General features: G+C 46.5%; 1 protein-coding gene across 2 annotated transcripts in view; it reads right to left on the reverse strand.

Moving 5' to 3' along the window:
• Nucleotides 1-27,283, reverse strand: part of LOC143816811 (17-beta-hydroxysteroid dehydrogenase type 6-like) — a 418,991-nt gene that overhangs the window by 323,659 nt on the left and 68,049 nt on the right. For both annotated transcript variants that reach the window (XM_077297671.1, XM_077297672.1), the window contains one exon: nt 10,095-10,356. In XM_077297671.1, the coding sequence (XP_077153786.1) occupies nt 10,095-10,356 (262 nt within the window). The remainder of the gene's footprint in view (nt 1-10,094; nt 10,357-27,283) is intronic.

The raw sequence follows: 27,283 nt of genomic DNA on the forward strand, positions 1-27,283 counted from the left end.
CACAAAAAAGAATCCTGCACCAAGAGGGGAGGAGGACGGGCGAATATGTCCCTTCTCTAAAGACTCCTTTATATAACTCCGCATTGCGGCATGTTCTGGTACAGACAAATTAAAAAGTCGTCCCTTAGGGAACTTACTACCAGGAATCAAATTTATAGCACAATCACAATCCCTGTGAGGAGGCAGGGCACCGGATCTGGGCTCATCAAATACATCCTGGTAGTCCGACAAAAACTCAGGGACCTCAGAAGGAGTGGAAGAAGCAATTGACACCAAAGGAGCATCGCCATGAATCCCCTGGCAACCCCAACTTGAAACAGACATAGCTTTCCAATCCAGAACTGGATTATGGGCCTGCAGCCATGGCAGACCCAAAACGACCACATCATGCAGATTATGCAGCACAAGAAAGCGAATCACCTCCTGATGTACAGGAGTCATGCACATGGTCACTTGAGTCCAATACTGAGGCTTATTCTCAGCCAATGGTGTAGCATCAATACCCCTCAGTGGAATAGGGAATTCCAAAGGCTCCAGGACAAAACCACAGTGCCTGGCAAACGACAAATCCATCAGGTTCAGGGCAGCACCTGAATCCACAAAAGCCATAACCGAGTAGGATGACAAAGAACAAATTAAAGTAACAGACAAAATGAATTTAGGCTGTATAGTACCAACGGTGACAGATTTAGCAATTTATTTTTACGCGCTTAGAGCATGCTGAGATAACATGAGTTGAATCACCACAGTAAAAAGCACAACCCATTTTGATGTCTATGATTTTGCCGCTCAATTCTGGTCAGAATTCGGTCACATTGCATAGACTCAGGTCTCTGTTCAGAAAACACCGCCAGATGGTGCGCAGACTTGCGCTCCCGCAAACGCCGATCAATCTGAATGGCCAAAGCCATTGAGTCATTCAGACTTGTAGGCGTGGGGAACCCCACCATAACATTCTTAATGGCTTGAGAAAGACCTTCTCTGAAATTTGCAGCCAGGGCACACTCATTCCATTGATTAAGCACCGACCATTTCCGAAATTTTTGACAATACACCTCAGCTTCATCCTGGCCCTGAGAGAGAGCCAGCAAGGCCCTTTCTGCCTGGTTCTCAAGATTAGGTTCCTCATAAAGCAATCCAAGCGCCAGAAAAAACGCATCCACATTCAGCAATGCAGGATCTCCCGGCGCCAGGGAGAAGGCCCAATCTTGAGGGTCGCCACGTAACAGGGAGATAACAATTCTAACTTGTTGAGCGGAATCACCAGAGGAACGAGGTCTCAAAGAAATAAATAATTTACAATTATTCTTAAAATTCAGAAACCTAGATCTATCTCCAGAAAACAACTCAGGAATAGGTACTTTTGGCTCAGACATAGGACTGTGAACAACAAAATCCTGAATGCTTTGCACCCTTGCAGCAAGATGATCCACACTAGAAATCAGACTCTGAATATCCATGTCTGCAGCTGAACTCAAAGCCACCCAGAGATTAAGGGGATGAGAGAAGCTGGACAGACTGCAGCAAAGGGAGAGGAAAAAAAAAATTTGTACTTAGGACTTCTCTTATCCCACTTCTGTGATGCATTAAACACTTTTCAGGCCTGCTGTACTGTTATGATCCCAGTGGCTTAGGATCACAAATCTAACCAGCTAAGTCAGAGATAATAGGACAAGCTCTGGGGATGTGGTAACTGGACTGACCGCAAACCTGATTCTAACCAAACACACTAAAGGTAGCCGTGGAACGTTTCCTGAAATCCTAGACGTCTCTTCACGGCCTGAGAAACTGACTACCCCTAAAGAGAAAGTAAGACCTCACTTGACTCAGAGAAATACCCCAAAGATATAGAAGCCCCCCACAAATAATAACGGTGAGTTAAGAGGAAAAGACAAACGCAGAGATGAAACAGGTTAAGCAAATGAGGCCCGCTAACGCTAGATAGCAGAAAATAGCAAGGGATCTGTGCGGTCAGTAAAAAACCCTATGCAAAAATATCCACGCAGAGAATGCGAGAACCCCCACACCAACTAACGATGTGGGGGGAGCAACTCAGCACCCCAGAGCACCAGCAAGCAGGGAAATCACATATTAGCAAGCTGGACCAAAACACATCATATACTAGGACACATCTTGAACACAGATGAGCAAAAATAAGCAAACAAAACTTAGCTTCTCTTGGAGAGACTGATAACGGATGTAGACAGGAGCAATCAGAATAGCACTGAATACAACGACAGCAGGCAACCACTGAGAGTCCAGCTGAACTAAATAGGAACCAGCTAACAGATAACGAGACAGCTGATCAACCTCAGACCTGCAGAATGACACAAAGAGCCACCAGAGGGAGCCCAAAGACAACACTCACACAGTACCACTTGTGACCACAAGAGGGAGCCCAAAAACAGAGTTCACAACAGTAGGCCTAAAATAACAAAATAGGCTCCATGCAGCTTCTATTATGTGCCAGAGGTACACAGGCAGCATTGGTGTGCTCTCAGGAGGACAATTCGAAGGAGGGACCGCAGCCAGACGTAGAAGGCCTAAAATAACAAAATAGGCTCTATGCAGCTTCCATTATGTGGCAGGGGTACACAGGCAGCATTGCTGTGCTCTCAGGAGGACAATTCGAAGGAGGGACCGCAGCCAGACGTAGAAGGCCTAAAATAACAAAATAGGCTCTATGCAGCTTCCATTATGTGGCAGGGGTACACAGGCAGCATTGGTGTGCTCTCAGGAGGACAATTCAAAGGAGGGACCGCAGCCAGACGTAGAAGGCCTAAAATAACAAAATAGGCTCTATGCAGCTTCCATTATGTGGCAGGGGTACACAGGCAGCATTGCTGTGCTCTCAGGAGGACAATTCGAAGGAGGGACCGCAGCCAGACGTAGAAGGCCTAAAATAACAAAATAGGCTCTATGCAGCTTCCATTATGTGGCAGGGGTTTACAGGCAGCATTGGTGTGCTCTCAGGAGGACAATTCGAAGGAGGGAGCGCAGACAGACGTAGAAGGCCTAAAATAACAAAATAGGCTCTATGCAGCTTCCATTATGTGGCAGGGGTACACAGGCAGCATTGCTGTGCTCTCAGGAGGACAATTCGAAGGAGGGACCGCAGACAGTAAGTACTCCAAAAAACTAAATAGATGTCAATGTCTCGCCCCCCCCAAAAAAAACAGGGGGGCATACTTCGGTACAGGTTTAGGCTCCTATGCTGACTTTCAGACATTGTAATTTGGCGAAAAGTATTTACTGTTGTAAAAGTTGGACAGGGCCCCTGCCTATTTTAAATAGCATCATACATGTCAACAAATTGTTATTGTCAGTGTCAGGCATTGAAGGATTTCAGCGCATAGACTAAACAGTGGTGGAGCAGCGAGAGATAATTTTGCAAGTGGTAGAGCACTGTTTGAGCTGGGGGGGCACTCTCTCGTGGCCGGCGGTACAGGACCAGGACCCCTCATGTTACAACGGTGTGTCTGATGTTGGGTGCGCGCCACCGCCGCCAGAGACACTTCATTGTACTATGAGGGACCCAGTGGCAGTGCCGTCGACCAAAAGTGGGCACACCCACCTCTTCAGACAAACGGCACTCTGACGGGTGCTTGCGCCAAGTGGCGAGACCACGGCCCCGTGGGGGGAGTTAGGCCATTTAGGGAGGTGTAAACATGTCATATGCAAGCTGCAAATTTAGAGATTGGAACAATCAGTAACACCAGTCCCAAAGCAAGACCTTTTTTCAGGAAAGCTAGGTGTCAGCCGGGAAAGGTGGGGCAAAATAATTAGAAATCCATGAGTGGTTCATTTTAATGAAGGTTAGATCATCAACATTTTGGGTCACCAGACGAGTCCTTTTTTCGGTCAGTATTGAACCAGCAGCACTGAATACTCTTTCTGATAGCACACTAGCTGCTGGGCAAGCATGCTCCTGCAATGCATATTCGGCCAATTCAGGCCAGGTGTCTATTTTGGATGCCCAGTAATCAAAGGGGAATGACGGTTGAGGGAGAACATCGATAATGGAGGAAAAATAGTTAGTAACCATACTAGACAAATGTTGTCTCCTGTCACTTTGAATTGATGCTGCAGTGCCTGTCGTGTCTACGGTCATTGCGAAATCACTCCACAACCTGGTCAGAAAACCCCTCTGTCCAACGCCACTTCTGATTTGTGAACCTCTAACACCTCTGCCCTGTTGCCCCCTGCAGCTCGTGTGAGAACCATCACCGGCGCTGTGTGCTGGGAATGCCTGAATCAAACGGTCTACAAGAGTAACTTGTTTGGTTGCCAATATTTGTTCGAGGTTCTCATGTGGCATGATATTTTGCAATTTGCCTTTATAGCGAGGATCAAGGAGGCAGGCCAACCAGTAATCGTCATCGGTCATCATTTTTATAATGCGTGGGTCCCTTTTGAGGATACGCAAGGCATAATACGCCATGTGTGCCAATGTGCCAGTTGTCAAATCTGTGCATGTGCTGGGTTGAGGAGCCATTTCGGGCAAATCAACGTCACTTGTCTCCCTCAAAAAAACAGAACCCGGCCTTGCAATGCCAGCAGTTTCTGTTGCCCCCTGAGAAGCTTCCTCATCCAAAAAATACTTATCCCCATCATCCTCCTCGTCCTCCTCCTCTTCGCCCGCCACCTCGTCCTGTTGACTTCCCTGAGCAGACAATGGCTGACTGTCATCTAGGCTTCCCTCGTCCTCGGCTGCAGACGCCTGCTCCTTTATGTGCGTCAAACTTTGCATCAGCAGACGCATTAGGGGGATGCTCATGCTTATTATGGCGTTGTCTGCACTAACCAGCCATGTGCATTCCTCAAAACATTGAAGGACTTGACACAGGTCTTGTAGCTTCGACCACTGCACACCTGACAACTCCATGTCTGCCATCCAACTGCCTACCCGTGTATGTGTATCCTCCCACAAATACATAACAGCACGCCTCTGTTCGCACAGTCTCTCAAGCATGTGCAGTGTGAAGTTCCACCTTGTTGCAACGTCGATGATTAGGCGATGCTGGGGAAGTTGCAAAGACCGCTGATGGTTCTGCATACGGCTGGAGTGTACGGGCGAACGGCGGATGTGCGAGCAAAGTCGACGCACTTTCAGGAGCAGGTCGGGTAACCCCGGAAAACTTTTCAGAAAGCACTGCACCACCAGGTTTAAGGTGTGAGCCAGGCAAGGAATGTGTTTCACTTGTGAAAGGGCTATGGCAGCCATAAAGTTCCTTCCTTTATCACTCACTACCTTGCCTGCCTCAAGATGTTCAGTGCCCAGCCATGACTGAGTTTCTTGCCGCAAGAACTCTGACAGAACTTCCGCGGTGTGTCTGTTGTCGCCCAAACACTTCATTGCCAATACTGCCTGCTGACGCTTGCCACTAGCTGTTCCATAATGGGACACCTCGTGTGCAACAGTGGCAGCTGCGGATGGAGTGGTCGTGCGACTGCGGTCTGTGGACGAGCTCTCGCTTCTGCTGGAGGACGAGGAGGGGGGATGAACGCCTACAGCTGTTGTGAATTCTGCTTTTGGGCTCCCTCTGGTGGTTGTAGGTGGTAATGCAGTTGCCCCTGAGTTGCAGTCCTGGTCAGGTGTATCTGCTGATTGCAGATCTGACTGGGGTATTTAGGCGTGCAGGATTCATTAGTCCTTGCCAGTTGGCAATTGTTGTTGGGAGGTGTAGGACCTCTGCCTGGTTCCTCCTGCCTTTCTGCCAAATCAGCAAAGATAAGTGTCTGGTTCTTTTTCCCTGTGGCACACATGTTGTGTGCTTTACAATTCAGTGCTATTCTTTGTGTTTTCTTGTCCAGCTTAGATTGTGTTAGTATTTTCTCAGTCTTGCTGGATTCTCTGGAGTGGCAGATATACATTCCATGTCTTTAGTTAGATTGTGGAACTTTTTGTATTATCTGCTGTGGATATTTTTGGAAGGGTTTTAATACTGACCGCCTAGTTATCTGTCCTATCCTTTCCTATTTAGCTAGAGTGACCTCTTCTGCTAAATCCTGTTTTCTACCTGCGTGTGTCTATTCTTCTCCTACTCACAGTCATTATTTGTGGGGGGCTGCCTATCCTTTGGGGGTCTGCTCTGAGGCAAGATAGCATTCCAATTTCCATCTATAGGGGTATTTTGTCCTCCAGCTGTGTCGAGGTGTCTAGGGAGTGTTAGGCACACCCCACGGCTAATTCTAGTTGCGGTGTTAGTTCAGGATTGCGGTCAGTACAGGTTCCACCGTCTCCAGAGAAAGTTTCATGCGGCTCCAAGGTCACCAGATCATAACATACAGCCAACTGTTTCCTAGACCGTGGGCTAGGAAGAACTGTCCCAATATTGCTGTCCCCTGTGGACCCTGCATCCACCACATTAACCCAGTGTGCCGTGATGGAGACGTAACGCCCCTGGCCCCTGGTAGGGCATCATCTCTAACGAGATTTGTCTAGCAATGTGGGCGTTCAAACCCTGTGTATGCGGATGCGAGGATGAGTACTTCCTTTTCCTAACGAGAGTCTCATGTAGGGTGAGCTGGACTGGAGTGCTGCATAGGGTGGAACTAGCGGGGGTGCCAGTGGACATGGCAGACTGAGACAGTGTTGGTGATGGTATTCTTGCTGTTGCCCTACATACAGTGTTTCCTACCACGAACCTGGTGATTCCCTGATGGCTTTGGCCTTGCGATGAAACCGCCACATTTACTGCAGGTGGTGTGGTAAACGGTGGGCTTACAGTGAGGGAAGGGATGTAGCGTTGCTGACTAGCTTCATTGGGAGAGGGTGCTACAACGTTAAGGGACGTTTGGTAGTTAGTCCAGGCTTGCAAGTGCATGGTGGTTAAATGTCTACGCATGCAGCTTGTATTTAGATTTTTAACATTCTGACCTCTACTGAAGGTCCTTGAGCATTTCTTACAGATGACTTTGCACTGATCATTTGGATCTTGGTTAAAAAAATACCAGACTGCACTCTTCCTACTATCGGATACCTTTTCAGGCATTGCACACTGAGATACTTTAACCGGATGGCCACGCTGTCCTACAACTGGTTTTAGTTTTGCCACACGTTTTTGACCAGATACGGGCCTGCCAGATGGAACCTGTTGCGATGTTGATGCCTGCTGCGGCTCCTCCTCCTCCGCTTCAGAGCTACTGCCGCCTGCACCCTGTTCCCCCAATGGCTGCCAATCGGGGTCAACAACTGTGTCATCTATGACCTCCTCTTCTATGTCCTGGGCACCTTCCTCTGGGTCACCGTGTAAGCCGGTGCTATAGCGTTCGTGACGGGGCTTAATAGTGTCATCAGGGTCAGATTCTGGATCAGTACACTGCGAGGGCAATATTCTGATCTGAGTCAAAGGAACAGCATAATAATCTGGCTGTGGCTGTGCATCTGTGCACTCCATGTCCGATTCATCTTGTAATGGGCATGGCCTGTTAACAATTTCCCTTTCTAACCCAGGAACGGTATGTGTAAATAGCTCCATGGAGTAACCTGTTGTGTCGCCTGACGCATCCTTCTCTGTTGTTCTAGGTGAAGAACACAAGGAAGCGACTTGTCCCTGACCGGGAACATCCACTGATGATGCACTGCTCTTACATTTGGCACTTTCCGAGGAGGAGGCGAAAGAGCTAGAGGCAGAGTCAGCAATGAAAGCCAAAACTTGTTCCTGCTGCTCCGGCTTCAAAAGCGGTTTTCCTACTCCCAGAAAAGGGAGCCTTCGAGGCCTTTTGTAGCCAGACGATGACGCTGGCTCAACATCTTGAGACTTAGGTGCAATTTTGCTTTTCCCACTACCACCAGATGCTCCACCACCACCACCATCATTACCAGCTGGCAATGACCGCCCACGGCCACGACCTCTTCCACCAGACTTCCTCATTCTTGGAAAAATTAAACCAAACTAACAACCGTTATGTGGTCCTGTACAAGCAGGTAGAAGGTGTACGTAAACTTGTTGTGAATTAAAATCTCCCTTTTTTATGTGTGGGCGAATTCTGGAAAAAATGAGGCCCACTGTATTACACTACACAGTTTGATTGGCAGAAAGAGGCTGGCAGATATGCCACGAACAGGACTGACGCACGCAGATGCACACACTGGCAATAGAAATCTCACTCTTTATGTGTGGGAGAATGCAGGGAACAATCAGGGCCACTGGATTACACTACACAGTTTGATTGGCAGAAAGAGGCTGGCAGATATGCCACTAACAGGACTGACGCACGCAGATGCACACACTGTCAATAGAAATGTCCCTCTTTATGTGTGGGAGAATGCAGGATTTAATCAGGCCCACTATATCACAGTATATTTTCTGTGGCAAAAAATTAATGACAGATACAACAGACAGCACTGGCACAGATTTGCCAAGATTATTCTCCCTTTATTTACATTTTTTTTTTATATGGGAGACAAGTGAATAAATCAGGCCCACTATATCACAGTATATTTCCTGTGGCACAAAATGAATGACAGATACCACAGACAGCACTGGCACAGATTTGCCAAGATTATTCTCCCTTTATTTACATTTTTTTTTTATATGGGAGACAAGTGAATAAATCAGGCCCACTATATCACAGTATATTTTCTGTGGCAAAAAATGAATGACAGATACCACAGGCAGCACTGGCACAGATTTGCCAAGATTATTCTCCCCTTATTTAATTTTTTTTTTTTTTATATGGGAGACAAGTGAATAAATCAGGCCCACTATATCACAGTATATTTTCTGTGGCAAAAAATGAATGACAGATACCACAGGCAGCACTGGCACAGATTTGCCAAGATTATTCTCCCCTTATTTAATTTTTTTTTTTTTATATGGGAGACAAGTGAATAAATCAGGCCCACTATATCACAGTATATTTTCTGTGGCAAAAAATGAATGACAGATACCACAGACAGCACTGGCACAGATTTGCCAAGATTATTCTCCCTTTGTTTAATTTTTTTTTTTGTATGGGAGACAAGTGAATAAATCAGGCCCACTATATCACAGTATGTTTCCTGTGGCACAAAATGAATGACAGATACCACAGACAGCACTGGCACAGATTTGCCAAGATTATTCTCCCTTTATTTATTTTTTATTTTTTTTTATATGGGAGACAAGTGAATAAATCAGGCCCACTATATCACAGTATAGTTTCTGTGGCACAAAATGAATGACAGATACCACAGACAGCACTGGCACAGATGCACTGATTGGCAATATAAATCTCCCTTCTTAGGTGTGGGACAGTGCAGAAAAATACAGGCCCACTGTTTTACACTACACAATTTCAGGGGCTGAAAGTGGCTGGAAGATATTAAAAAAAAAAAGGGACCGTACTACAATTACTATCTCCCTACAATAATCTCTGAAAAGTATTGCAGGCAGCAATAAAAAGGACTGCTGCACACAAAAAATGAGGACAAACAAACAAGATAGCTGTGCAGAAAGGAAGGAGCAACAGGATTTGTGCTTTTAAAAAAGCAGTTGGTTTGCACAGCGGCGTACACACAGCAACGCAGCGATCAGGGAGCCTTATAAGCTACAGAGCTGTTGCACAGAAATCTTGCCTCCACTGTCCCTGCAAACAAAAGGTGGTGTTGGACAGTGGAAATCGCTACAGCACAAGCGATTTGGGGGTTAATATACCCTGCCTAACGCTATCCCTGCTTCTGATGAAGCGGCAGCAACCTCTCCCTATGCTCAGATCAGCAGCAGTAAGATGGCGGTCGGCGGGAACGCCCCTTTATAGCCCCTGTGACGCCGCAGAAAGCTAGCCAATCACTGCCATGCCCTTCTCTAAGATGGTGGGGACCAGGACCTATGTCATCACGCTGCCCACACTCTGCGTGCACCTTCATTGGCTGAGAAATGGCGCTTTAAGCGTCATATGAAACGCGACTTTGGCGCGAAGATCGTGTACCGCATGGCCGATCCCACGCTGGGATCGGGTCGGGTTTCATGAAACCCGACTTTGCCAAAAGTCGGCGACTTATGAAAATGACCGATCCGTTTCGCACAACCCTAATCTTTACTATAATTCATGTTCACCATTTTCACCAATGTTAGGTGATTTTTACACAACTATACAAAAAAACCTACCTTAAACAATCAGAGAAAGCCTCTACACCATACTTTGACATGGAGTATCCAGCAGTGCAAGGAGAAGCCACTTTACCCAGGCAACTAGATACGTTAACTATACGTCCTTGGGCTTTTCTTACAAGATGCAGTAGATGTACAGTTACATCCACCATTCCAATCAAATTCACATTCAGGATCTTGAGGAAATCTTCCTTTTTTTGCCATTCAATGGGAACATTAGCATTTGCACTCCCTGCATTATTAACCAAGCCCCAGAGACCTGCAATGTAGAAAAAAATAGATGACAAATCAAATTATTAAAACTTCATATTTTTCTGCTAATATCTTACTTGATAACTGGCAATTTGTACTTTTTGCATTATCTTTGCTAACTATATATCTCATGATATCTTGTTAATGGGCAGTCATTAGTAATTACAGGGCCACATACTGATGAATCATTTCACCATAACTCTTTATGAATTCCCTGACTGTGTGTAGTTTAGAATATGGGGTCACTTATGGACGTTTTCTGCTATTCTTGCACCTTCGGAGCTCTGCAAATGTGACATGTCGTCCGCAATCTATTACAGCTATTTTGCACTTCAGAAATTAAATAGCGCTCCTTCCTTTATGAAACCCACATAGGTCCAAACTGTAATTTTTGTCCATATATGGGATATTGCTGCATTTAAAAGAAATTGCTTAAATTGTTGGGTCTCTCTTATTACATTTTATGAAAATGAAAAATTGGGGGCTAAACCAAAATTTTAGTGGAAAAAAAATATTTTTGTCATTTCTTATTTTCCCCTTAAACTTCCCGACAGTGATTTTGAATACTTTCAGAAGTAAATTGAGCTTGGTCACGAACATCAAAACTGACTGCATCTTTAAGGAGTTAATTAGCGACGTGTTCTCACAAAAAACCATTTTCAATTTAAAGAGATAATGTTATGGTTTAAATATTCTGAATACTTTTTCTAACCACTAAGATCAGTCCTTGCTCTCCTAATTTGAGATTTAGGTAACTGCAGTTTGAAAAAAGTGATAGAGATATTGTGTTGAAGTAATGTTCAAGTCATTAGTGATATCTTTGTGTAAAGTGGTGCCCTTGAAACCAGTTAATACTAGAAGATGAGTGGATTGAGCTGCAGAAACTAGAGAAGAGCGAACCCGTGGATGTTTGGGTTCACCGAACATACAGTAAAAAGTTTAATTTGAACTTGACCCCGGACCAGAACCTAATAGAAGTCAATGGGTACCCCAACTTTGGTGCTTTAAAATGGCTGTAAAATGGTCATAGTGAGGGCTAGTAGGGTGCAAAGGGAAGATAAATGGGGTAAGAGCAGGACAATTTTCCTGCAAAAAAAAAGTGAGTAAGGAGATGATTTAAAAGGGTTCTGTCACCTTAGCAATTATTTGATAAATAGGAAATGAATAACATAACAATTTTAACAGTGCCTTCACAGAGACTGAGGCTTGCTACTTCTAGTCCAGTTAAAAATTTCACCCAAAGATCATGGGCCACAGTACCCCTACATTAGCTGCTTACAAATTTTACCCACAGACCAAGGGCAGAGCATCCCCTCAGAAGCAGCTTACAAATTTCACCCAAAGAACATGGGGCAGAGTATGCCCACAGCTCCAAAATGTCTGCGTATTTTCAAATGCCGCTGATGAAAAGCTTGCAGTATGATCTTGGATTGAGCTGGCAATCCAAGAAAGCCTTGCTACAGGTAGTCTAGTTAAAATTTGCAGAAAGAGCAAGTTTCCAAATTTCCACCACAGAAGCTGAAAATAAATTAATCCACACAATGGCCCACAGTACCCCATCAGGCAGGGAATAGTGGTGAGCGAGCATGCTCACCACTACTCGGTACTCACCCGAGCATCTCATTGCTCAAGATGCTCAGAGCTCGCCGAGTATTTCCGGGGTTGCTCAGCGGGAGCTCAGGTCCCCTCCCTGCATGTTTGGCTCTCTCTAGAGAGCCAATGAGCATGCAGAAATTGTCTGACACACACTGTAATGCCACAGCCATGTCGGTTGTGGCATTACAGTAATTGGCTGGCCGCAGAGCGTCATCAGGTCTATATCAGACCTGTCACCACCGTGCTCGTCTCAGTCTACTCTGGAATCAGGCAGAGTAGAGAGAGATGCTGCTGAGCTAGGAAAAAATTTGCTTGTTTCTTAGTTAGTGTAGGTATACCACAATATACACTGCTCAAAAAAATAAAGGGAACACTAAAATACCACATTCAACAAATCACTGAATTAAATATTTCAAAACTAATCAATGTCAATCACAATGAATATCCCATGGAGGTCTGGATTTGGAATGATACTCAAAATCAAAGTGGAAAATCAAATTACAGGCTGATCCAACTTCAGCGGAAATGCCTCAAGACAAGTAAATGATGTTCAGTTGTGTGTGTGTTGCCTCCATGTGCCTGTATGACCTTCCTACAATGCCTGGTGCCTGGGCATCATCCTGATGAGGCGGCGGTCTCCTGAGGGATCTCCTCCCAAGCCTGGACTAAAGCATCTGCCAACTCCTGGACAGTCTGTAGTGCAACGTGACGTTGGTGGATGGTGCGAGACATGATGTCCCAGATGTGTTCAATTGGATTCAGGTCTGGGGAACAGGCGGGCCAGTCCATAGCTTCAATGCCTTCATCTTGCAGGAACTGCTGACACATTCCAGCCACATGAGCTCTGGCATTGTCCTGCATTAGGAGGAACCCAGATGTTAGTACTGCGCAAAATGTTATATTTATTTTGCACAGTGCTGATATCACCTCCGAAGGTGTTTTTTCAATGCTGTCATAAGCTCCTAAATGCCTTCATCTGGGGGGGAAGTGACCTCGGTTGTTGAGACATTTGTTGCAATGTGCGAAGCCAGTGGGGAGGTGGGATTCCCTAATGTGAACGATTACTATATAGCAACTCAACTCAGCCGGTTGAAGAACTGGTGGAATCGCGACCCCCCAAGTAGGTGGTCCCAAAGAGAGGCACATTTTGGAGCCTCACACGATCTCAGGGTGGTGCTATGGGCAGCTCTGGTTAACCTACGGAACCTGGGGGCTCTCATCCCATTGACTAGGCATTCTCTGTCAAATTGGCTTCAGGTTCACTCATCCTCCCAGACACACATCCCTGCGTTGCCTTTGGAAGCACCTTTAGAACTTCTGGAGGTATTATATCAGAGGACCTTGACCTGTACCATTGGAAGATAGGTGGGATCACTGCATTAAATGATATAGTTGAAGATCGTACTATTTTACCCTTTGCCCAATTGCAAGATAGGTTTGGCTTGACTTTTAAAGACCATTTCTCATATCTCCGGGCACAATACATTTTAAAGAAACTTCTAAACTTCCCATATAGGGTCAATAGTGATGTTATTAAGACCCTCTCATCTTCCTCATCCCTAGATATGGGCTTGAAACCCCTTTATGATTCCTTGGGACATAAGAGCAGATTTGTAAAATCTATGCCCTTCATATGCTGGGAAATAGACCTTGATAAAGCCATACCTGAGCAAAACTGGTTAAGAGCAATTACATTGGCAGGGCAGACGTTTGGTTGTGCGGCCCACTTTGAATCACACTTGAAGCTAATACTCCTCTGGTATTTTACTCCCGTAAAGCTCCATTCCATGTTTCCCAAAGCCTCACACCTATGTTGGCGAAACTGTAATCAGATGGGGTCCTTATATCATATATTTTGGGATTGTCCACTTATGACTTCTTTGTGGGACCATTCCTTTAGACTTATTTCACTTGCAGAGGAACAGATCGTCCAGCCGACTCCCGAGGTGGCGCTCCTCCTCTTAAACCTACATGCATTCTCCAATGTGATTTAGAGTGGTAACAGCTCTTATTGTGTTAACGATGAGACTCCTATTAGCTAAACATTGGAAAACAGATGTTATTCCTAAGAAAGAGGCCATAGCTCAAGCAGTTAATACCACGTTTATTTAGAAAAAAAGCTAGCCCACAAAAGTAACACCTTACAGAAGTCAGCGAATCTCAGTTGACCAGTCAAATAAAGGTTGGAGGTGAGCACTGGGGAGGAGAGGGTTGAAGCCAGAGCTCTTTGTTTACAATGCAATGTCTGTATAATTCTGCATTTATATTACTTTGACCTGTGTTGCACATTTGTGCTAATGTTGCTTTATAATATTTTCAATAAAAACTAATTTAAAAAAAACAAACAAACTGTGGTTTCTCCGTCACATGTATCACATATAAGTTTGCTCCAAATTCATCAATTTGTAGTTAAAGTGGAAAAAATTTTCCTCAATTTAAAATGGGCATTGCGCTTGGCAAGGGGAACTGGACGTGATCGTTATGGTACATGCATAGGCCGAGGACGAGGCTGTGGGCAAGCTGAAATTGTGCCACAACAAACACCCACACCTTCTCTCCCAACCTTCCTGTCCCAATTACTATAGGACTACAGCACACCACTATTGAAGCCAGAGCAGTGTCAAAAGGTTGTTGGTTGGATAGCAGATAATGCTTCCAGTCACTTTGCCACCACCACCACCCTGTGTTCCACATGATCAAGTCTCGGTAGCCGTGAGTCTGGACCGCATAGTCCTCACCCTGATCCTCCTTCTTCTCACCATGCCGAGTGCCCAGAGGCAAATGATCCAACACTTGGACACTCCGAAGAGCTGTTCACTTATCCATTTACAGATTTGGGCCGCTCGCCCGGTCCACTTGAAGCAGAGCAAGAGGAGATCACATGTAGCGATGCGCAAATAATTGAACAGCCATGGTCACATGAAGGTGACAGTAGAAAAGTGTCACAAGAGGTGGACGATAATGAGACACAATTGCCAGAAAGTCAGGAGGAGAACCAGGGTACTGAAGTGGAAGACGAGGTGGTGGATGATACAGTAACTTACCCAACCTGGCAGGAGGACATGCAGAGTGAGGACAGCAGCACACAGGGGAAGGGAGGCATAGCACCCCAACAGGCAGGAAGAAGCAGTGTTGGCCACAGACAGAAGGCTTGCAACTGTTCCCCGTAACACTAACAGGACGGAAGTTGACAGTCCAACTGTTAGATCTTCCCGAGTCCATTTTTCTTTTAAAGACTCTGCCGATAACCCCAAAAAGGCCATTTGCACCACCTGCCAGGCTAGCATCAGCAGGGGTAGCAAAATTATCAGCCTGACCACCACCAGCAAGTGGGCCGAACCCCAGGGTCTAGGAACAGTGTCTGCGGATGACACCACTGCTTCTTCCGCTATTGTGAGTGCAAGCCAATCCCCTGTCCATGGTGCATGCGAAGATGCCTCCTGCCCTGCACCTGTCGTTGCACACACTCAACTAGCACCATCAGCAAGCACGTCCATGTCCTTGTCCCAGCACAGCGTTCAGTTGTTCATACCTCAGTCCTTGGAATGCAAGTGCAAATAAGCAGCCAACACCCCACAGGTCACACTACTAAATTCCCACATTTCGCGAAGCATGCTCTCAAAATGTTGCCTTTTAGGCTCGTGGACATGGAAGCTTTCCGCAACCTGATGGCAGCGGCCGTCCCTCAGTACTCAGTCCCCAGCCGCCACTTTTTCTCCCGGTGTGCCGTCCCCGCATTACACAAGCACGTGTCCCACATTAGAAGTGCCATAAGCAATGTAGTTACTGGGAAAGTACACCTAACCACGGACACATGGGCAAGAGGTTGTGGGCAGGGATGGTACATCTCGCTGATGGCACACTGGGTTAACATAGTGGAAACCGGGACCCAGTCAGTCCTTGGGATGGAACAAATCCTCACAATGCCAAGGATTGATGGCCCTACATCAATCAGGGTTGCCCCACAGTGTACAGCTCCTGCACCTCCTCCTCCTCTTCAGCCTCCATCTGTAAAAAATGACCAAATCAGTCACAAGCTGGAAGTACTGCAGCACTGTCTCAGATCCAGCACAGCCTGTTGCCACTTGGCTAATATGCTTAGGTGACAAACCGCACAATGCTGAAGAGTTGTGGACAGCTCTGAAAGAGCAGGCAGATCTGTGGCTGACACCGCTGAACCTACAGCCAGGCATAGTCGTGTGGAACAATGGCCGGAACCTGATGGTGGCTCTGAGGTGAGGCAAGCTCACACATGTACCATGCCTTGCCCATGTCATGGTTCAGCGGTTTCTCAAAACCTACCTGAAGCTGCCGGATCTGCTTGTCAAAGTATGCCACCTGTGTGGCCATTTTAGAAAGTCAGCTACAGCTTCCACCGCACTTGCCGTGCTTCAGCAGCGTTTGCAGCTTCCGGCTCACAGACTGGTGTGTGATGTGCCCACGCCTTGGAACTCTACACTGCAGATGTTGGGAAGGATTTGTGAGCATAAGAGGGCAGTTGTTGACTACCAGCATCAACAAGGCCATTGGTATTAAGTACAGACTCCACACATAAGACCTCAGGAGTGGACATGGATGTCAGACATATGTACCATCCCCCAAAACTTTGAGAACTCTACCAAGATGTTGAGCGGTGATGACACCATAATTTGCATCACCATCCTGCTTCTCTGCGTTCTGAAATGCTCTCTACTCACAATCAAAGAGGATGCATTGCAGGCGGAGCACGATGAGATGGAGCAAGGAACCATACAGGGTGACTACACACATTCTTGCCTCATCTCATCCCAACATGGATTGGGTTACAATGAGGAAGAGGAGAAGGAAGAACAGGAGCTAGTTTCATGTGGTATAGACGGTACTGCAACTGTCATACCATCTGTTCAGCGTGTATGGCCTGAGGACAGGGAGGAGGAGGAGAAGAGCACGGTCAGTCATCCTCTTGGTGAGGACATGGAAGTCTTGTCTGTTAGCAGTCTGGCACGCATGGCTGAGTTTATATTATGCTGCCTTTCCCATGATCTGCGTGTTCTCAAAATTTTGGGTGACAGTCATTACTGGTTGGTGACACTTCTAGACCCACGCTACAAGGAGAACTTTCTATCTCTTATTCCCAAGGCAGACAGGTGTACTAAAATGGGACAGTACCAGAAGGCTCTTGTTGCGGAATTACTAAAAAAAATTCCTATCTGAAAACGGTGGCAGCAGGAGTCACAGTTCGTTGGACAACCAAGGAGTACAGGCAAGAGAGACACAACTCCAATCCAGCAGAGGCAGGGGAACACTGTCAATGTTCTGGGAGAGTTTTCTCAAACCCTCCTATCGCAAAGGTCCTGAGGCATGGGGTAATCTCACAAGGAGTACAAAGTTTGAGGGACACTGCGGCTTGAGTGGCTGCTGTCCCCTGACTGCTTGGCCCCCATTTGCAGGTTATTAGGGTCTCCCATGCAGTGACATTGGCAGAGGCTTGATCACGCCTCCAGGGAGAGGGGCTGTCCCCGCCCCATGATGATGCAGACCAGGTGACCGGCGGAACATCCGGTCTCTTCAGTTACACGGACCTATTGGGCAGCCGGCGCCATAGACCCACTCCAGGATGCAGTGAGAGACAGAATCAGCAAGGAAGGTGGCGCTTGGCTGTCAGTGCTTTTAGCTGGGAGTGGCTCCTTCCCTACTGAAGCTCAAACAACGGCATCGGATGGCCGGCGAACTCGCAGAGTAACCTGGGCTCCGGCACGTCTGAGCCCACCATTTAGTTCAAAGGGGAACATGCGCAGATCAACTACGAGCGCTCCGAGACAAACTACAGCCGCCCACCATATTAACCCGGCCGCGAGGGACGTGCAGTCTCACGGAGAGGGAAGCAATCCGCCGGGACTGGGGCTTTGCAATTTTGCACATTCCCCTGTGTTAGCCGCCAAGTGCGCGGGTAAGCAACCACACATACCCGAACATATACAAGGGCCAGGGCAGAGAGGTGCATATGAGATGGGCGGGCACATGGTTCACCCTCTTCTTCTCAAGAAGCAGGAACAGCAGAACTAGTGGAATCGACTCTAATAGGGATTATCCCCTCAGTTCCACAACAAATGGGGGATATCAATGGCAATATAGGAAGAGGGTTGGAGGTGTGTGCAAAAGCACAACAGCATTTGCTATCTTCCAGGGGGGTTGCAGTACCTTTTCAACAGACTGTCATTAGCCAACTAGGAGAAAGGGGGGAGTCACCAATCCCTTCATATCTGGTCATATTTAATATACCTGAACCTCAAATGACTGGGGGACAGAAAGCAATATCACAATTAGCTACAGGAGAACACCAGAACACCCCGGCTTTATTATCGCTGTTGGGAACCGGTGTTAGTCTCCCTACACAGGGTGCTGGTACCCCGGCTCGAATTAATGAACAGAGCACGGGTAGCCACTCGGCGCGCAGAATTTCTTCATCCTCCTCAGAAGAGTATTCTAGGAGAAGGGACAGGCATCGCGAGAGATGCTGGAGTAAACGATGATCTCATAGATCTAGATCTAGTCGTCGTAGTCGGCATTCTAGGGCATCACGGTGGCGCTCCTCATCTACGTAAGATGACTCATCGGACGAACCACATAGGGAAGAATCCTCACGCTATAGGTCAATGCGACGTGTGGAACACCGAAGTGCTACAAATGACGCACTGCAGGAGCAAAGTCATCCAAAGTCGGGTCCACAAACTGGTGAGTACCCTTATGTTGGGGCTCGGTGTAGTGATAGGGCTAACACGAGATTGACTGACAGCTAATAGCCTAAATGTAGGTACTAATAATATATTTGTTAATCCGAAAATGCTACAAGCCTTGGGAGTGTCCAGGCCTCCTCCCCCTCCTCGCCCAGAAATTTACAAAGATGGCCTTTTTTGTGGAGTTCCTCCATTAGGATCGCATTTGGACATCAGCACAAAGGAATGCATTTGGATATCAGCACAAAGGAACAAATTTGGGCAAACAAGCTCATTGATATATGGTCCCTAGTGTCTCCTGAGCAGCATTCGATCGACAAAGAGCGGCGAGTTGGAGACAAGGTTTATGAAAGGAAACCCAAAGTAGCCAAAACCATTAATAATTGGTTGCAAACCTTCGCAGTTTTGGGATGCGTTATGGGTGAAAAACACCCAGAGAGATGTTCTGAGTTGTTTATTTATTTAGACTGCATTTACAGCACGTGCAAGGCATACGGGGGGTCGGCTTGGTGGAAATACGAAGAGGATTTCCGCCACCTGGCCGTTAACCCGCAATTGGGATGGAGAGTTAAGGCTACAGACTCATGGCTACTCCTGATGATGGCACAGAGGACCACACAGTCCTTTCTCGGGACAACTCCTGGATCTGGCACCAACCCAAGTTCCGCGGCTGTTCGTAGACCAGGCTCATGTTGACTTTTCAATGAGGGACATTGCAAATTTTACGGACTATGTAAATACAAACATGAGTGCTCAATTTGTGGAGGGTCTCATGCCGCGGCAAGGTGTACGCGAACCCCTCAGAAAACAAATAGCTCCAAGATGGTCATCCCGAGTGAGCCATGTGACCCCGGTGAATGTGGAAAAAATGGGACCGTGGCTAGACAAATACCCTAATAAATCAGCTGCAGCGCAAATCTGCTTCGGTTTTTCCTTTGGTTTTTTCATCACTTTCGTTTTCTCGAAGGCACCCCAGTCAGCTCCCAATTTAAAATCAGCAAGGGATTCCCCTCACATCTTGTGAGAAAAAAATAGACAAAGAAATAAAATTAGAACGATATCGAGGTCGGTTCAATGTTCGTCCATTTTTGAATTTACGAGCTTCCCTTTTGGGTATAGTCCCAAGAAAGAGCTGGGAAAATACCGGCTGATTCATCATCTGTCCTACCCGAAAGGGCAGTCAATGAATGAAAGCATACCGAGTGACGATACCACGGTGGCATACATGTCTTTTGACAGGGCAGTTGACATGGTCAGAAGGGTGGGACCTGGAGTCCTTATGGCCAAGTCAGATATTGAATCCGCCTTTCGGCTTCTACCAGTGCACCCAGATTGTTACCACCTCCTGGGTGCCGTGGTTGATGGATGTTATTATTACGACACATGCCTTCCCATGGGTTGCTCAATTTCATGTTATTATTTTGAAATGTTTAGCACATTTTTAGAAAGGGTCGTCCGCAAGATCACGCAACTCCCCTCCATTACACATTACCTTGATGACTTCCTGTTTGTAGGACCAGCTAATTCGTCAATATGTTCTCAGGCATTAGAGCAGATTAAAGTGCTCATGAGTCATGGCACATTTTGGGGTTCTGTTGTCTCCGGAGAAAACGGTCTGCCCAGTCCCAGTGATAACTTTCCTCAGTATTGTCATTGATTCAAAAGCCATGGAATTCAGGTTGCCGAGCGAAAAAATTATCAGTTTAATTGAACTAATAGATGGTTGTATTTCGGTTCGGAAAGTGAGCCTGACACAAATGCAATCCTTACTAGGATTCCTGAATTTTGCTTGCAAAATTATGCCCATGGGGTGAATCTTTTCTCGCAGGCTGGCTCTTGCCACAAGAGGGGCTAAGCAACCTCCCCATAGTATCAGAATTACTTCACAACTGCAGGGAGACCTGATAATATCAAAACGTTATTTAGATAATTACAATGGGCGAACCTGTTTTCTGGAGGAAGAGTGCGATATTGGCACATTGGACTTATTTTTCGAAGCAGCTGGACCTGCTGGTTTCAGTGTCCGTTTCGGAAAACAACGTTGAATCGAAAAATAGCCTGAACATTGGTTCACCAGGGGTTGGACAAAGAATTTAACCCTCCTTGAGTTGTTCCCCATAGCAGTGGCCATGGAAAATTGGGGTCAGTTTTTGAGCAATAAGCGGATATGTTTGCAACTGAGAAACGCCAGTGCTGTGCTTGCAGTAAATTACCTATCATCTTCCTCCCCATTGGTAATCAAATTAATCAGGTTTATTGTTCTAAAAGGTTTATCTCTGAATGTGTGGTTTAGAGCAAGGGCTGCTCCAGAGATTAACAGCAAGTTATTTGATGCTATCCATAGGTGTGATTTACAGGAGCAGTTAGGACTGCAGACGCCAGTACATTTGGAAGGTTTGGACTGTCCGCCCTCTATATGGGATGTCCTGGAAAATTAATTCCCCTGATATGGTCGTCAATAGCATCGTCCACGTGGAGCGTTTATGGTAAGGCGTGGGATGAGTGGTGTGTTTTAGCGGCAGACAAACAGGTAGGTTCTTCCGATTCAGTGAGACTACATGTTACCATGGCATTTTTAATGCAGATGCATGCCAACGGGGTGTCGAGGGCTGTGGCATGAAACCTCATATCGGGTTTGGCATTTCATTTTAAATTGCGGGGTTGGGGCGGACTCCACAAAGCATTTTTTGATCGGTCAAGCACTGAAGGGATGGCGAAGCGGTGACATTTGGGGGCGACATCAGGCACCCCATTTCTTTTCAGCTATTAGCCCGTTTAGTAAATGCTACCAAATAACTTTGTGATTCAGCTTACAAAGCCACTTTACTATCAGCAGCTTTTGGCATGGCTTTTTTCGGGGCCATGCGAGTCAGCGAGATACTACCACCTGCCCATAACAAAGCAGGTGGTTTGCTACAGGATGACATATTACTTTGTGACGATGATTTGAGGATCAGGGTACGCAGATCTAAGACCGATCAGAAAGGGAGGGGTACATGGTTCTGTATATTTTCCATCCCGGGTAACATATGCCCATTGGCATTAATTAACAATTATAAAAATACCAGGAGCAGCTGGGATCAATCTTTTATTCACGAGAATGGTGTTCCTCTGGTATATGGGCAATTTTAGGCAGTGATGAGGCGCATTTTGACGTTCCTGGGTTTACCTGCAGCTGAGTTTGGCACTCATTTCTTTAGAATCGGGGCAGCCACAGAAGCCTCCAGGGCTGGTCTATTTGAGTCAGATATTCCACGAGTTGGCAGATGGAGATCACGTTGTTTTGCCAGGTATATCAGGCAAGAATTAGTTTAGTAAGATCTATGTCATGTTTATAAATATAAAAAAAAAATCAATTCAATTACAAGGAGGGATAGTTTTTTTCTGCACAGTGAATGTTAATCAAGAGCTGTTTAGTGGATGTTCGAAATTAAGCATCAGTTGGTAATAATTTTATCTTTTCAGATGGAGCTCGTCCCAGCGTGTGGATTGTGGGACACTCGTACATATATTGGGCAGCTCAGCTAGCTGATTAGCTGATTTGGGAGGATGGTCATTGGGCTTTGTGGATTTGGACGTTAACTGGCGTGGCACAAGGGGTCTCACTTGATCACAGGTTCTTCCGGAAGTGGTTTGCATTGCGCGAGTGGTGTCATACCCATCAGTGGTGGTTAAACACTTGTCACAGGGATACAAGGAGGGCGAGAGCTAATAACCCGGGCCCCTGCAATTTCCCTCAGACTAGGGAAACCCTGTCTGACCCTCTACCTGAAGTTTACACTGAAGGTGTGCATGTTCAGGCCTCCACCCTCACCCTGACTCCTGATTCAGCCCTAGACTGAACACCACCGCCCACCACCCAGTGAATGCAATAGACCAATACCCACAGTTATAACAAACAAGGATAAAGGAAAATATACACCATGCCACAGTCAATCAGGAATACACTATAAAGGTGCAGGGCAAAATAAATACAAATATAGGAAGGAGTAAATAAGACAAAGGAAAATACACCACCAGCAACGATTCTCCAACAACCAGCTCTCCACTCCGGACCGAGATAACTACGGATAAGACAGAAGCTATAATCGGCGACGCCCAAAGAACAGGAGAACCATTTAAAGGAAATGGGCATGGCCCACCTTCCAATCCGAGGATCAGATAAATTAACCCCGGAGCAGCCAGACGAAATCTAGCCAACGCCAATGAGCAAACAGTGGTCAAACGCGGAATTACCGCTGTCTGTCAGACGACCTGGTCTGGACAGTGTCTGACATGACAGTACCCCGCCTTCTACAAGGGACCCCAGGGCCCTCACGGCTTATAGGACCCGGCTTGTCCGGATGGCGACGATGAAAACACCTGACCAGCCGATCCGCATGAATGTCCAAGGCTGGTACCCAGGACCTCTCCTCAGGCCCATAACCACGCCAGTGTACCAAATATTGTAAAGTGCGGCGCACCACACGAGAGTCAACCACTCTGGAGACTTCAAATTCTAGGTTACCATCCACCAAGACTGGAGGCGGCATAGGCGCCGCGTCCACAGAACCCACCACCTTCTTAAGAAGAGACCTGTGGAACACGTTGTGTATTTTATACACCGTAGGGAGCTCCAGTCGGTATGCTACTGGGTTAATGACGGCGGTGACCCTAAATGGACCAATAAACCGTGGACCCAATTTAAGGGATGGTATCTTGAGTCTTATGTTTTTTGTGGATAACCACACCCAGTCATCCACACTCAGGTCCGGACCTGGCACACGCCTACTGTCAGCCACACGTTTGTACCTAGCACCCACACTCAACAGGCGCTGTTTCACTCTCCTCCAGACTGATGACAATTGTGTTCCTAACTGGTCTTCCTCCTGAACGCCGGAAGAGCCTCTCTGACTCAACGTACAAAACTGAGGATGTAGCCTGTAAACACAAAAAAATGGAGACTCCGCAGACGACTCCTGGCGGTGATTATTGATGGCAAACTCAGCCAAAGGAAGAAAGGTAGACCACTCCTCCTGGTTATCAGAGACAAAGCAGCGCAAGTACTGCTCCAAATTTTGGTTCATACGCTCGGTCTGACCATTTGACTGGGGATGAAACGCAGACGAATGAGACAACTTGATCCCCAGCCGTGAGCAAAATGCTTTCCAAAATTTTGCTACAAACTGAGTACCCCTATCTGACACGATGTCAGACGTAACTCCATGAAGCCTGACCACCTCCTGCACAAACACCTGAGCAAGAGTCTTAGGGTTAGGTAAAGAAGGCAAAGACACAAAGTGCGACATTTTTGAAAACCGATCCACAATCACCAAAATGACCGTGTTCCCAGCTGAGGGAGGCAAATCAGTGATGAAATCCATGGAGATTTCCGTCCATGGCTTACTAGGTACCTCCAGAGGAAGTAGTGTGCCAACAAGATGGGAGCGGGGCGTCTTCGCCCTAGCGCACGTGGTGCAAGCTGACACATATGAGACCACGTCCTGTCAGATTTTGGGCCACCAAAACCGACGTGACACCAACTCCAAAGTACCTCTAACCCCTGGGTGGCCAGCCAGGACAGTATCATGATGCTCTGCCAACACCTTTAGGCGGAGATGAAGCGGTACAAAAGATTTGTTGATGGGAAGCTCAGATGGTACCTCCTCCTGAGCCTCGGCAATCTCAGCCTCAACCTCGGTAGTGAGAGCCGAAACCACAACACCCTTTTGGAGGATGGGTACTGGATCTTCCCGCGGTTCTCCCCCCGGAAAACACCTGGACAGAGCATCCGCCTTAGTGTTTTTAGACCCTGGTCTGTAAGTGACAACAAAGTTGAACCGCGTGGAAAAACAATGCCCAGCGAGCCTGCCTGGGAGACAGACGCTTGGCAGACTCCAAATACAGCAGATTCTTATGGTCGGTAATAACAGTGACCTGATGTACCGACCCCTCCAAGAAGTGTCGACATTCCTCAAAGGCCAACTTAATAGCCAACAACTACCTGTTGCCGATATCGTAGTTACGTTCGGCGGACGACAGTTTTTTGGAGAAATAGGCGCACGGACGCAAACCACTCAAGGAAGAGCCTTGAGATAGTACCGCCCCCACACCAACCTCAGACACATCGACTTCCACGACAAAGGGTTTAGATACGTCTGGCTGCACAAGAATGGGGGCTGAAACAAAACTGTTCTTGAGAAATTCAAATGCGCGAACAGCAGCCTCAGGCCAAACGGAGAAATTGGTACCCTTTTTAGTCATGTCAGTTAGCGGTTTAGCAATGATAGAAAAATCCTTGATAAATTTCTTATAGTAGTTAGAAAACCCAAGGAACCGCTGAAGTGCTTTCAGGTTATCAGGACGTTCCCAATGCAGCACCGCTTGCACCTTAGCGGCGTCCATTTTAAAACCAGAAGCAGACACAATATAACCCAAAAACGGCAACTCTTGAGCAAAAAATACACATTTCTCAAGTTTAGCATACAGCTTATTCTCTCTGAGAAGCTGTAACACCTGCCTGACATGATCTAAATGAGCATCACGGTCGCAAGAATATATGAGGATGTCATCTAGGTACACGATAACGAATTTCCCCAAAACATGCGAGAACACATCATTGATGAAATGTTGGAACACTGCAGGTGCGTTAGTTAACCCAAAAGGCATCACCAAATTTTCAAAATGACCCTCAGGGGTATTAACCCCTTTCTGTCATTAGACATACTATTCCGTCCATGTGGGGTGGGCCCTACTTCCCAAGGACGGAATAGTACGTCATACGCGATCAGCCGCGCTCACGGGGGGAGCGCGGCCGATCGCGGCCGGGTGTCAGCTGCATATCGCAGCTGACATCCGGCACTATGTGCCAGGAGCGGTCACGGACCGCCCCCGGCACATTAACCCCCGGCACACCGCGATCAAACATGATCGCGATGTGCCGGCGGTGCAGGGAAGCATCGCGCAGGGAGGGGGCTCCCTGCGGGCTTCCCTGAGCCCCCCGCAGCAACGCGATGTGATCGCGTTGCTGCGAGGGTCTTACCTCCCTCCCTGCCTGCTCCAGACCCGGATCCAAGATGGCCGCGGATCCGGGTCCTGCAGGGAGGGAGGTGGCTTCACAGAAGCCTGCTCAGAGCAGGCACTGTGAAGCAGCCTGCACTTCTCGCAGATCGGTGATCTGTCAGAGTGCTATGCAAACTGACAGATCACCGATCTGTATTGTCCCCCCCTGGGGCAAAGTAAAAAAGTAAAAAAAAAAATTTCCAAATGTGTAAAAAAACAAATAAAAAAATATTCCAAAATAATGAAAAAAAAATATATATATTATTCCCATAAATACATTTCTTTATCTAAATAAAATAAAAAAAACAATAAAAGTACACATATTTAGTATCGCCGCGTCCGTAACGACCCGACCTATAAAACTGGCATACTAGTTAACCCCTTCAGTAAACACCGTAAGAAAAAAAAAAAAAAACGAGGCAAAAAACAACGCTTTATTATCATACCGCCGAAAAAAAGTGGAATAACACGCGATCAAAAAGACTGATATAAATAACCATGGTACCGCTGAAAACGTCATCTTGTCCCGCAAAAAACAAGCCGCCATACAGCATCATCAGCAAAAAAATAAAAAAGTTATAGTCCTGAGAATAAAGCGATACCAAAATAATTATTTTTTCTATAAAATAGTTTTTATCGTATAAAAGCGCCAAAACATTAAAAAAATGATATAAATGAGATATCGCTGTAATCGTACTGACCCGACAAATAAAACTGCTTTATCAATTTTACCAAACGCGGAACGGTATAAACGCCTCCCCAAAAAGAAATTCATGAATAGCTGGTTTTTGATCACTCTGCCTCACAAAAATCGGAATAAAAAGCGATCAAAAAATGTCACGTGTCCGAAAATGTTACCAATAAAAACGTCAACTCGTCCCAAAAAAAACAAGATCTCACATGACTCTGTGGACTCAAATATGGAAAAATTACAGCTCTCAAAATGTGGTAACGCAAAAAATATTTTTTGCAATGAAAAGCGTCTTTCAGTGTGTGACGTCTGCCAATCATAAAAATCCGCTAAAAAACCCGCTATAAAAGTAAATCAAACCCCCCTTCATCACCCCCTTAGTTAGGGAAAAATAAAAAAATTAAAAAATGTATTTATTTCCATTTTCCCATTAGGGTTAGGGTTAGGGCTAGAGTTAGGACTAGAGTTAGGGCTAGGGTTATTGCTAGGGTTAGGGCTAGGGTTGGGGCTAGGGTTGGGGCTACAGTTAGGGTTGGGTCTCAAGATAGGGTTAGGGTTTGGATTACATTTACGGTTGGGAATAGGGTTGGGTGTGTCTGGGTTAGAGGAGTGGTTAGGGTTACTGTTGGGATTAGGGTAAGGGGTGTGTTTGGATTAGGGTTTCAGTTATAATTGGGGGGTTTCCACTGTTCGGGCACATCAGGGGCTTTCCAAACGGGATATGGCATCCGATCTGAATTCCAGCCAATTCTGCGTTGAAAAAGGAAAACAGTGCTCCTTCCCTTCCGAGCTCTCCCGTGTGCCCAAACAGGGGTTTACCCCAACATATGGGGTATCAGCGTACTCAGGACAAATTGGACATCATCTTTTGGGGTCCAATTTCTCCTGCT

The sequence above is a fragment of the Ranitomeya variabilis genome, chromosome 3 (assembly GCF_051348905.1).
Source record: "Ranitomeya variabilis isolate aRanVar5 chromosome 3, aRanVar5.hap1, whole genome shotgun sequence".
In the NCBI taxonomy this organism is placed as follows: Eukaryota; Metazoa; Chordata; class Amphibia; order Anura; family Dendrobatidae; genus Ranitomeya; species Ranitomeya variabilis.